Genomic DNA, 13,756 nt, shown 5'->3' on the forward strand with positions numbered 1-13,756 from the left:
ACTACGGGAAAGTGAAAGGACTAGTCGAGCTAGGTTTAATCAATTAATGATTAACATTGAGGTATGGAACAGTTAGGCCAACATTTATTTTATTTTAGTAGTCTAAGCTAAGTGTGAGAATGTGATTCAAAGCTACGTACATTTGTTTAAGTGCCCATAAAAGTAAAGATAAAATGTAAAGATAACAGTGGCAAAGATAAAGAAGGTGAAGTTTGAAAAATAGTATTTCCAGGAGACAAAGATGAGTCTGAGTCTAAAGGGTTGTTACTATTGCTTAAGCTTGGTCCTCCTTGTGAATCTTCCACATTATTTCGTTTCAGACAAAGGTTTAGCTGTGTTTTTCTTTGGAGTCAGTATTGTGGAATTATTGGTTTGAAAGACTTTACCTTATCATTGTGAAGAACTTATTTAAATCTGCAGAATAGTTGAAACTTTTTTGTTATATGTTTTCCATCTTGTCTACATTTGTATGCTTGTATTATTTACTATAATATTTGCGTTCTATTTCTTTTATTATGGTTTTAAAAAATTCACAGGTGGGTTCTTTTCTTACAGTTAATGTATCACTTTAGAATCTAAACAATGACTAGAGAGAGTATTAAACATGCGTTAAATGCACTGCCCACTCTACTATTAGTTTGCTACTCATTACAGTAAAAAAATCCATTCTGTAATGTTTAAGTTTAAATTATCAATACTTTCATTTTGAACATTTTTCCAAAGCTAGGGTAAATATCAGTGTAAATACCCAGTTAAAAATACCCTACCCACTGGATGTTTACCCTGTCTACATCACTATGCCCGGTTAAACCTCCGGCGTTAGGCATAGCGGAAATGAGAATGCTTAGGATTGATTTTACGTTTTCATTTCCAGAAAAGCCAAAAGCTCAAATGTAAATTATATAAAACTTAAATTAAATATTTTTGTATTCATTATAATCACAATTGATATATATTTCAGGCACCGAGAATAGAAATTTTAGACGAGCGCAGCATCCAACTCACTATTCCAAAGCCCGAGAAAACTGTAAAGGATTTCTTTGCCTGTGTACTAAACACAACAGAACTTCAAATGGCTGCTTGTACTAATGTTGTTGCAGTTGGAGGTAAGTAAAGCTGCATTTCTTAATGTAAATACTGTCTAAAGAAATTAGTTTGTACTAAATATGTGTTTATAATACGCGGGCGATCAAACTTTCCATATTATTTACTGTTTAATGGAAATAAATCATATTAATTGAAAATACTTATATATTGTAAAATTGTAGTGTATTCTCAATAAATACAGTACATAATAAAGAAATGCTAGAAGGAAATAGTTTTATAATCATATTAAAAAAGTTCCAGATCTAATGTTTGAAAACTTTATTTAAAAATATTATAAATAATATATCATTATTCCCTTCAAATTACTCTTCTTGGAAATATATACATCCCAAGGTAGTTTTCACTTCTGGAAAGACCCTAGTTCCTGCAACGATTGTTGTTTAATGATTCAATCCAATTATTATACCTCTGTCAGTTAAAGATCTGTTCAGTTTGGGAAACAAGAAAAACCCCGTATATGCTAGGGAATACTTTTGTGAGTAGGGATGTGGATTGTCTGTTGTCGATATCCGAACGATGTCCGAACCGATGTCATAATAGGGTGACCGTGAAACAACTCGCCGCGGACATGCTCGCTATGCTCAAGTAGAGATGTTGAGAGTTCTCTTTTAAATTGAATGAAAGTTAACTGGGCGCTAGGCAGATTTGCCACAAACAATAGACTACAACTCCAAACTACCAAATTGTTGCAGTACTAATAAATAGTATATGGAACAAGGGAAATGAAACGATACCTCACTTCGAGGGCCAAGAACCATAGTCCAAGCGACAATTCAAATATTTTTAGAAAATCGATTTTTAAAGTTTGTAGTTCGATATTACAGTACGTTCAGTTTTAAATTAGTTATACAGACTATAAATGGCAACACTGCGCGCCGTCGACTTTCCACGAACCTCCGTTGACCCGTCGCCAATAATAATTTGTTATTATACATTTATTTTTGTAACCAACATGTCTGTTTATATGCCCGCAGAAAAGGTTGAAATAATAAGATGGTTTTATGGTGGTAATTCTGGACAACAGTGTGTAGATTTATTTTTGTTGTTTTTTGAGGGGAGACCAATTCCTTGTGTACAGTCAATTCATTATACACATCATGTTAAAAATTTTGACAGAAGTGTTTTTTTATTTAGGACAATTTGAATAGTAGAGTATACATCGATTTGTTAGAGAATCATGCTATTTCCTCTATTCTCAATCTTCCTGATGCAAATCTGGAGAATATTTGGTTTCATCAAGACGGCTGTTCAGTTTACAACGCTCGAGTAATTAGGGAGTACTTAAACAATACTTTCACGAATCGAGTTATCAGTGGAACAGGCGATATTAAGTGGCCTGCGCGATCTCCAGATCTTACACCCATAGACTTCTTTTTTTGGGGCATTTAAAAAGCATCATCTACGATCTGAGGCTAGAGCCCAAAATTTGGATGAATTAAAAAACCGAATAAGAGAAGTCCGCAATTATGTTACAGCAGAAACTCTTATATCTGTTCACAGAAGTTTTTATGACAGATTGGGATACTGTTCAGCCGTAGGAGGTCAAATATTTGAAACATTTTTGTCGGACATAAAGATTTTTTTCTTAAAAATTCTTAGGAATTATTTTCTATTTTCATTAAGAGTATATTTTTTGTTTTATCTTAAAAGAAATGCTCTTTTATTTTTCATTCGACTACAAAAATTGTTCACATTAGTAAACGGCGATACAAATACACCGACTTATAAAGGTCAATGTATTTTTATCGAGTTTATGTTATAAGAAATGAACCGGGTATACGTAAGGAAAACAAAAATCGACGGACGGAGATGCATATCCCATGCTTTGTTATGTGCTACTAAATGGTTTTCTCTAAAACGATGGAAGTAAAGCTTTTGTACAAATATGTTGCATAAAATTTAATCATTTAAGACCATGTAATCTTTAATTTATATTTAAATGGGAATAAGCCACAATTAAAGGTTAAAATACGTTTATTGACGTTTCAATTTCCACTTCGGAAATCGTTCTCAAAATACAAACACTAATGTTTGTATTTTGAGAACGATTTCCGAAGTGGAAATTGAAACGTCAATAAACGTATTTTAACCTTTAATTGTGGCTTATTCCCATTTAAATATAAATTAATTTAAAATGCCACAAGAAAATAGCTTCAGAACCATGTAATCTTTATGTCGCTAATATCCTTCGGGATGATGTGACTTTTGTGTTTTATTAAAAAAAATTACTTGACGTGTCACATTAAGAGGAATATGTCCTTAAAATATTAAACCAAGAAATCGTGTAGTTTGAAAGTAATAAACCAATAAAGAATCATACAAAATAGATAAAACGCCCTGTATCTCGGAATGTATATTTTATATATGTATTTCGAAATGAAAGATTCTATATAATCATTTTCCATTTTTCTTTTTGGTGGAATTATTATAAGATTGTTTTTTTTTAGTGCCGCCCCAAGAGGTTAAAGACTTTGCCTGTGTATCCGAGAATTATGAACAATTGAAATGCACATGGACAGCCCCCGAAAATTATCTAATGACTCAATATAGACTGGAATATAATTTTAAGTCCACGTAAGTTGCTTTTTTTTTTTAAATAAAGCTATGTTTTTTTTAATGGAGTAACACAACTTAACAAGAGTATTTTTATCACGTGTCACCTAATTTTGTTAGAGTTGGAAGTTGTTTTTATAACATTACAGTTAATTTTGATAAAATTCTTCTTTCATAGTAAAAAAAACTTCCGTTTTATATGTTTATAATAAATTAATGTATTTATTGGGAGTATTTAATTTGTACATATAATTTTAGTGGTAATTATTAAAAATAGAGTTACACCAAACTGTTAGAAATTATAAAAACACACAATGTATTTATTTCTACTTGACGTTAAAGCTGGTTAATTAACACAAAATATAAATTTGGTCCAAATAAATAAGTCAGGTTCAGAATATAAATCTTTCAGTGTACTTCGCAGATAAACACGATCGTACCTAACACGAGTTATGATCTAACCTAACCTAACTTGTAATGTTGGGATTTGTTAACTGTGGAAATGAATAAAGTTATGAAAGTAGAAAGTTATTTTTTGTTTTCATGGTGGTACCAGAAGAAAGTTAAAAAAAAACGACCTAACATTATCTAGTTTCTTGCCACCCTTCAGAACTTGTTTATTAGCTAAATTCAAGACATTATTGCTTTATGGTTGATATAGTACATATTTATACAAAATTCTTAAACATGTTAAGATAGGCAAAATGCCCTCGCTCCTAGAATTCATATTTTTCATTATTTTACGTTGTGTGTAAGTAAAAAAATAAGACTCAGCTCAACTTTATTTCGCCACTCCCCTCCCCTATCCCACCACCACCAAAAACGTCTTTTTTTTTCGTTTTTTTTTTAGGTGAAATTAAATTAATTTAAAAATTTTAAAAATTCACACGCATTGTCCAGCCTTTTACAAAATGTGTCTATTTTTATATACCCGTAGATTGAGTGTACATAACCTAACAATGCATTTTGTTTTCGAATAAAACGTATAACTTTTTTTTTTGGAGATGGCTGCATGTCTAATTTTTTTTATTTTGTATATTTAATCAAAAAATATTTTTCTGAATTTTCCAGATTTTTCCGTAAAGTTCACAACCTTCAAAGATCCGAAAACCCCACTTTTTTAGAATCGCCCAATTTTTGAATGTTCTAAATGACTCACTATGTACACTCGCGATCATAAAATCCGGGTCACCTTGAAAATTTCAAGTTTCTTGAATATTTTTGCCTCTGGTGCAGTAATAACCTTTTTCTTAGGCTAATGTATGTTTGTCATCAATGTTTGTATTGAAAGAAAAAAAAACGGTTTTTTATTGTTTTTATTGAAAAAGCAGCAAACCAAATTGTTGATAAAACAGACATACGAAAAAACAAATGGAAAATACAGAACGTGGTAAAACATCAGTGAAATTTCAATGACTAATATCGTGTATTGCCTTCCCTTGCTCTAATAACCTCTCGCAGACGACGAGGCATACTCTTAATTTTTCTCCGGATTACATGTTGTGGTATGTTATTCCACTCTTTCACTAACACAGCTCCTGTGCGTTGTTAGGAGGACGTGTATAGGTTTGAATACGTTTTTCAAATCGTCCCAGAGATTTTTGATGGGATTCAGGTGCGGAGACCTAGCTGGCCAGGGTAACCTCGTCCAAGTTTGGCATACTGATACTGGCAACGTGCGGTTGGCTGTTGTCTTGCATAAAAACGGCGTCTTCTCCAAGCCCTGCCATGGTGGGCATAACATGAATCTCCGTAATGTACCTTCGTGCAGTTAGGGACCCATTCTCGATGACGGGTAATTCTGTGCGGAAGTCGTAAGATATACCTCCCCAAGCCATGACCGAGCCTCCACCAAATGGCATTCTTGGAGCAATGCAAGCTCGTGAAAATCGTTCACCGGTTCTCCTCCAAACTCTTACACATCCATCGGATCCAGTTAGGCAAAAACGGGATTCATCTGAGAATAATACTTTGCTCCAATCGTTAATTCCGCAATGCGCGTATTGTCGACCAAAAGCTAGTCGTGCAACGCGATGCGCCCGGCAAAGTGGCGGTCCTGTAGCTATTACCAGAGAGAAGATAGTCCAGAAGTCTTCTCCTGACTGTTGAAACGCTAACATTGCTATTTCGTACTTCCTGTAGACGATTTCGATGCATAACCGCAGTTGAGGTCCTGTTTCGTAAAGCCTGAAACGCAAGTTAGCAGTCATCACGTGCCGTCGTCGTTCTTCTTCGTCCAGAGCCAGGTCGTCTGGTTAGCAAACCCGTCTCCTGAAAGCTTTGAAGCACTGGTTGAACCGTAGAAAAGCTTACGCCAACAGTTCTTGCGACTTGCCGCTGAGTGTGACCGTCTTTCACAAGCGCAACAATACAACAAACAACAAACCGCTAAGCCGACAACAATTATTCTCAGAAACATGCATTATTTTGTATTTGTGTTATTATTATTTACGATGAAGCTCGTAAAAAATGAAATATCGGCGACTTTCAAGGTGACGCGGATTTTATGATAGCGAGTGTATACCTATAAAAAAATTCTTGATTTGGTCTATTTTATTAAAGTCTAAAAAACGGGGAATGCCCGTTGCGTGTGAATTTATTGAAATTTTTAAACTGATTGCATGTCACAAGAAAAAATAAATAAATGAAAACGAAAAAATATCGTTTTTTGTGGTTAGGGGAGTGGGTGTCGGGTTAAAATTGCGCTGTCTTATTGTTTAATCACAAAGAACGTAAAAAAAAAATAATCCTGGGAGTGAGGGCATTTTGCCTATCTTCACGGGTACCCTTTATATAGGGATATATGATAAAAAAAATTCTCAAAAAATATATAGTGACAATTACATGTGAGATATAACAAGAAGGTATATTAAAAATGATGATAAGAAAAAATACTTGAACTAAAGCGATTAGATATAAAGAAAATGTATGGAAGTTTGCAAAAATATAACCTCAATGAAATTTGGGAGGTTGGATGGATAAAGGATTTAAAAACTATCCTCAACACATGCCGCTACAGCCTTTCGTTAGCCTTCGCATACCTAAAAACACTTCTCCCTGTCGAATGAGTGCTTGTTTTCTCACCCAAAGTTTTCTTTATCCCGGTTGTCCAGATATCCAAGCTTAGCACACACCCAGGTGGTTTATTTTTATGGTTTTAACGGTTTCTGCACCACCAAAAAGAGTATAGAATTCAAAATTATATCATCTTCCCCATAGATCCTCCTTGTTAAATCCATATGTTAAATAAATGTCATATATAGTCCTTAATACTTTTCTTTTAAATATTCGCAGCATCTCGTCACGCCGCATCGTCATGGCTCGTATTTCCCATCTGTAAGTATTAGCGTTTTATAAAGTTTGTATTTTGTAACTCTTGACATACCTCTTGCTCTTGCAAAAGCATAGGCAAAACTACCAGCGGTTAGTCACGCATATTTACTTTCCTATTTCTTTAGATGTATTGTTCTTGCAGTCCACCAGTAACCCTAAGTAGTAAAAGTATACTACTATTTTGTAGCATTTTTAACTTTTTGCGATGTTTTCTGCGACATTTTTGATACTTACGAAAGCTTCATGCTTCATCCCGATTATTACGATATCATGATATCATCTGAATATCTGCCATTATTTGGTTCCATTTAAATTTATATCCGGTGCTATTGGACCTTTTGGTATTCCAAGGTCAAGCATAGCTGAATATATTTGGAGCCCGTCAATAGCGGCTTGATCATAAGCTGCCGTATGATCCACGAAAATGTTGTGATAATCTGTATCAAATTCGGTCGTTTTTTCTAGTATATGTGATCAGTGGTAATGTGTTTTTCAAAATGTGCCAGTTGTTCATGCAGTATTTATGTATTAAGTAGGAAAATTCCTCTAAAGTTGGAGCAATCAAGTAAAATTTCTATGTTTCATTCTTCAACTAGAGTTTGTTTCTGCCATACCTGTCATTCTGCCATATCTGTGACAGTACCAAGAGCAATGGTTGGATAAAGATCAGGACTAAAATAAAAGATGCTATAGAAACAATAACTATACTTAAATGGAAATTTGTCGGCTAAACAGTAGTTACAATGATACTAGATGGAATGAACAAGTCATGTGAGACCATGGGAATACAAACATATAAGAGAAAAACCGCAGAAAAAATTGGTAGATCATATCAGACAACTTGTAGGAGCAAGGTGGATGAGCATAACTCAGGAAAGAGGTAAATGGAAATAGGAAAGAGCGGTATATGTCCAAAACTGGACGAATAAAGGGCTTTAGATTGATCGATAGATTGTTTCAAAAGCTATTTACCAGGCTACTGATTCTATTGCTTACTACAAAGCCTGTATCAAACATATGCAGCGTTTCATAACAGCTGTTCCTTTCAATCTTGTTTCTTGTGTAGCTGTTACGTACAGATTTTTTTATAAGAGTGTTTAGGTGACATCTTATCGCTCTTGCGCAATACAATGTCTTCACATTCTAGGCTCCAACCATATTGTCGACCCAAGGTCGGTCTGGTGTTTGTTTCTTTAGCTTTCGTAATTCTGTATTTTATATATTCCGATTATTCTGTAAGAGTTACCACACCTTGGCTAAGATGGTCCAGATTTAAGGCGCACCCACGGTTTCACACATCCCGTCGTGGATAGGATTTGCTAATAGCATCTAAGTATGTAGACTTAAGCATTACTTATCATTTATTGACATCATCCACTTGGAATGGATACATTCACCAAAAGTCAGTCACCCGACATCTATAATTCTTCTTTCTCATCCTAGCTTGGTAACGCTAAGGCGTAGTTTTGAAAACAACACAACTGCATAGCAAAATAAGTAAATACGTGAATAGAAAAGAGTCAGGTCCAATATTAATTAAAGAACGTCTAAACTCTACACAAACGAAAATTACACAAAGATGTCACTGGATGTATCAACAGCCAAAGTGTTATTTGATAAATTAAATTATATAGAGCAAAATATTTAACGAATTGGTACTTAACTTAAATAGATAAAAATAAATTTAAGTAATTCTAATCCACATATATTTTACTAAGATGTTAAAACATCTTCAGTTGAAATCTGAAGAACCGAAAGATTTTTTATGTATACACTCAGTGACTAAGTAAACCAAGAGTAAAAAATGTAGTATCAAGTATTCTGTAGAATTTATCGAAATAAACAAGCAAAAATAACTTATTTTATAATTTCTTTGAATAAGCATTTCTTATAGCTGATAATGAAGACTTTTTTTACAATCATTTCGTTACTGATTGAACGTCATTGACGTTTACTTGGAAATTTTTAACTTTAGAAAAGTGTTTGTTACGATTAGTTTAGCTAAAGTATAATAAAATTCAGTTTACGTGGAAATAAATCAAAGATAGAGAGTTTCCATATAACAATAGATATTGATATACCAATCACTAGGTTGATTAGTCAACAATAATTTTTTTTTAAAAGCATTTTATATACAGCTTTAACGTTCAGAAATAATAATTACTGTGCACATGAACCAAAGACGTTAATGAAAATTTTTTCATTGATCAATAATGTAGAAGAAGACTAGGTTTTTAAAAAGTTTCTGTTCTTGTTCTATAAAAAATACTCATATCGCATTTAAATATTCGGTTTACAGAGTAAAATATAACACGAGTAGATAGTATATATATAAAATAATATAATATAAATAAAATATAATATAATAAACATACTAACTATTTGAATTTTGGTAAATTATGCAAAAAATGAACCACGTTTTTCATCAAATATAATATATACCACATCGTTTAAGTCCCGGGATTAACCAAGACCAATAGATGGCCCTAGGCCAGAAACAATTGTTAAGGAGTAGTATGCTGAGTTACTGTAGCCTCTATCCTCCAGGCACAAAAATGCTGAGCGCTTTCGACGCCGAAACTCAACAGTTTCCTCCCTCTTATATTAAGCCTTAGGCTTGTTCTTGTCCAATACTAAGACTGTACTCGTATTGGTAGTGTTAAAGCTACTATTACCGTCTAGAATGCTAAAAAATGACATATTTTCAACAATTTTTTTTGTATCTTATTTATTATATGTGGCAATTAAAATTTTTTATATTATTAAAAAACTTTTGCCGATTACAATTTGTTTTCCTTTTTCTTTCATTGTTCCTGTATTTTAAAGATAGCGGCGAAAAATTTTCATCCAAAAATTACTGCTCTATGGCGGACAGTTAATTTCTGTTAATTTTTAAAATAATAAAAAATTATAAAAAATAAAAAATTACATAAAATTAATTTCTGGAACGGCAAATCTGAAACATAAAATTAGAGAAGGGTTTTAAAAAAGAAGTGCCCTTATGTGGTAGTTTACCAGAACAATTGAAAATTGGCGGGCATTTGAAAAAATTGACTTTTTTGAAGTGAATACTTCTTATCGCTCGGTGTGATGTTTTGTAATATACATATTATACACTTACTATAATTTTAGTTATTTTTTTATTTATTTAACAACTCGAGAACGACTGGGCTAATTTTGACTTTACAATATTTGTATGAAATAAAATGAAATAAATTAAATAAAAATAAATACAATTACGTAACTATAATTTAATAAAATCAAATAATATTAAATAAAAGTAAATAAAAATAAATTAAATACAATTACTTCGGTCAATTTTAATAAACCTTCATGCATTTTGTTTATTTTGGATTTATCTATGATAGTTTGTCACAATTTGATAAAAAAAAATAATATTAAAATTTTTCTGACCGAAAAAAGTAAAAAAAAAGTAAAATTTTCAAATGTCTGTTATTTTGTTTTTTTTTTAAGAATTTTCAATTTTTGTGGTTAACTATCACGTAAGGTCACTTCTTTTTTAAAGCTTTTGTCGAATAAATCCGCCATTGAGCAGTAATTCTTGAAAGAAATATTTTTGGCGCCCTATTTAAAAAATATGGAATATAGGTAGGTACAATGGAAAAAAAAAGAAAAAAATAATAATAATGGCAAAAAATACTGTTAATAGAAGTCATTGTCTAGATGAAAATAGATCTTGTCTGTGCATAGTGTTAATAATTCCATTATAGTTGATACATTCAGTTGGTTTTTGTTGTCAATTTATCATCCCTTTCTAGTTTGGTTCTTAATATTTTTAAAGTTTTATCCAAAGGCACGTTGGAAAAAATGCTGGTAATATCAAAACTAACTAGCATATTGTCAGAATTGTTAGAATTTCATAGGACAGTGGTAACAGATGACTTTTGTATGATGGCCGCTTTCGATTTTTAATCGATAGTTATCAATACTGAATAATTACTAAATCGGTAAATTAAATTTAAGTTTTGATTTGTTTTATATGAATATAGTTATAAAATAGTAGAGAATTTCACTTTTTACATGAATTTAATTATTAATAACGATATTTTTGTATTATAGTTTTAATAATTAGGATAAGATAAAATTAAATTTCTTTCAAATAAATAATCGATTACTGCCATCAACCACTGACATTCAATTTCAGTCAACTTATTTAATATTTGCGGCAGATAAAGGTCTTCGTTCAGTACAATAAAGTGTTACTGAACTGCTGCAAATGACTACAATAACGATTGATGTTAATGACGGTTAGGGCTAAATTATTTTTTTAAATCTATGGTTCAATTTGCTAAATTTTTAATTTATAGTCAAATTTGAGTTTTCCGTTAAAAAATTGTTTGTGGTGACAATTTGTTGTCTATTTGTTACTTTGTAAGATCCTTATTATAGTTTTCAAAAATCATATACAGGGTGAAATATTTTATATGAACAAAACGAACTAATTAGAACGGTCCTGAATTTTTGTTAATTTCATTAAATCAGTTAATTTTTTCTTTTCTTTTCTCTTCATATAGTTCACGTTCCACATATTTGGTGAACCATGTTCAATAGTCGCTTTTTAAACTTCTTATCTTTGTTGTTATGATATTGAATTGATGTTGTTTCGTGTATCTTTGTATTGCTGGTAGTTGATATTTGTTTTATTGTTATACTCCGATACTTTCTTTTTCAGCTTGTATCATGTTTCATTTTATTTTTGTCCACATTTCGTTTAAATTTTCTTACCTTGCTACTGGGTGTGTCTCAAGTATACTTGTATTGGAGTTTGAGGGCAAATCTTATTGTTTACTCTCAAAATATTATGAACGCAAAAATTCGTTTAATCGCTGTTTTTTATTGTCTATGCTGTTATTTCCTATTATTGCGTTAAGATCTAGAATTACTATTTTTTAGTCCTCTGTATCCTGTCCTTCGCCTCTTGGAGGCTATTATAAAAATCTTCTGTCTAACCTTCAGGTTTGTTTTTGTCTGGACCGTATAATAATATGGAGTTTACTGTTTTCCATAGTCAAGGTCGTTTTTAAGATTCTGTGACTGACATATTCGATATTTTCTAAGAAATTGCGGAAAACGGTCACAAATACAACAAAATTAAACAAAATTGGACGTAGATGTCTGTTATAATGCTTAAAAAGAATGTCCCAGAGGAAAACATAGTAAATTTATAGGTACTTTAAAAACTCTTCATCATTCTAAATCAATTGAATATTAGCATCGTGTGCAATTCAGATCAAATAGGTTTAAAATAAATTTCAAATAAAAATAGTCTAAAATAGATGTAAAAAAATGAAGTACAGATAGACATAAACAGAAACTTTTCAAAGCCTTTTTAATATATATTTTTATTTAGCGAGTAATTATTTCATAGTATTTAATTTGATTTTTTACTACAATCACAGGAAACCCAGACATAAATTGAAAAATGGCAAAAGAGTTCGTACAAGTGGTACGAGCTTGTACAAATATATGAACAAGTGAGTAAACTAAAAAGCCTTCAGTTTTTGTGTCATAAACCTGCTTACAGGAGGCTATTAATGTTTTTTTGGCAGCAAGCATTCCATGTGAAGGACTTTCCTTCAGCATTGTGTGAGGTATCCTACAAGGGATGTAAATAAACTTGTCGCAGACTTTTTTTCTTTTTATGGTCCAGTCTAATTTTGCTAGCATCAGGCATGACTAATACATAATCTTTTTGAATGTTTTCAATTAAACCACCTTTATTAAACTTCACAAATATATATATATATATATATATATATATATATATATATATATATACATATATATATATATACATATATATATACATTATATATATATATATATATATAATCCGAAAAAAAATCCTTTCCGAACATATATATATATATATATATATATATATATATATATATATATATATATATATATATATATATATATATAATGTATGTATTTAAGGCAATATATGATTTAGGAGCACGATTTTGTCAGTTTTCGCATTTAAATCGGTAAACAGCACCATACTATGAAGCCATTTCCACTTTATTTGGTCTCATCAGGTACGGGTAGTTGTATACAAACTCAAATATGAAAACTAACAAAACGTCTCTAGAAGTTTTCCTACCTAAGTGGCAAGCGTACAAAGGTGCCATACTCTGATGGCCATGAACGAAAACATTTTATTGGTTATTGTTTTCTATCGTTTGCGCTACACGAAATGTGTAAAAAAGTTTGCATTATATATATATATATATATATATATATATATATATATATATATATATATATATATATATATAAAGTATGTCTTCGTAAGTTGGAACCATTTGGAAATTTTTTACTTATATGTTTTAAGAAAAAACTATTCGTAATAAAAAGTTCTGTCTGGTTTTAAACCTAAAATGCAACCAATTTTTTCAGTTGTATATGAGGTGTGGTGTGTAAAAAATACCAATATTGCTCAAGAGTAGCTTTATTTTTAGTAATATCGAAAAATGTACCTTCTTAACCCGGCGTTTGTCGCTATATGAGCATGACGAGAAAATTCTGTGTCGTACTATTTGAGTTTTTGAATCGGCTTGAATTTACATTGATTGTTTGACTTCGGAAACTAGGACCATTCGCCATATAAATTATTTAAATTCTAAAGTTTCCATCCTGGTAAGATTTGAACTCGGATCTCCTTGTATATCAAAGATGAATTCTCTACACTACAGCAACGACGCTTTGCAATAACAATGAAAATTAAACTGGATATTTA

The 13,756-nt window shown here is 31.4% G+C and overlaps 1 protein-coding gene across 2 annotated transcripts in view; it reads left to right on the forward strand.

The window, feature by feature from the left end:
- Window positions 1-13,756, forward strand: part of LOC140452235 (cytokine receptor-like) — a 153,186-nt gene that overhangs the window by 77,745 nt on the left and 61,685 nt on the right. The window contains exons 5-7 of one of the 2 annotated variants that reach the window (XM_072546372.1): window positions 962-1,106; window positions 3,555-3,681; window positions 12,414-12,488. In XM_072546372.1, the coding sequence (XP_072402473.1) occupies window positions 962-1,106; window positions 3,555-3,681; window positions 12,414-12,488 (347 nt within the window). The remainder of the gene's footprint in view (window positions 1-961; window positions 1,107-3,554; window positions 3,682-12,413; window positions 12,489-13,756) is intronic. The other variant, XM_072546373.1, reaches the window with a different exon arrangement.

This window comes from Diabrotica undecimpunctata, chromosome 10 (assembly GCF_040954645.1).
Source record: "Diabrotica undecimpunctata isolate CICGRU chromosome 10, icDiaUnde3, whole genome shotgun sequence".
Taxonomy (NCBI): domain Eukaryota; kingdom Metazoa; phylum Arthropoda; class Insecta; order Coleoptera; family Chrysomelidae; genus Diabrotica; species Diabrotica undecimpunctata.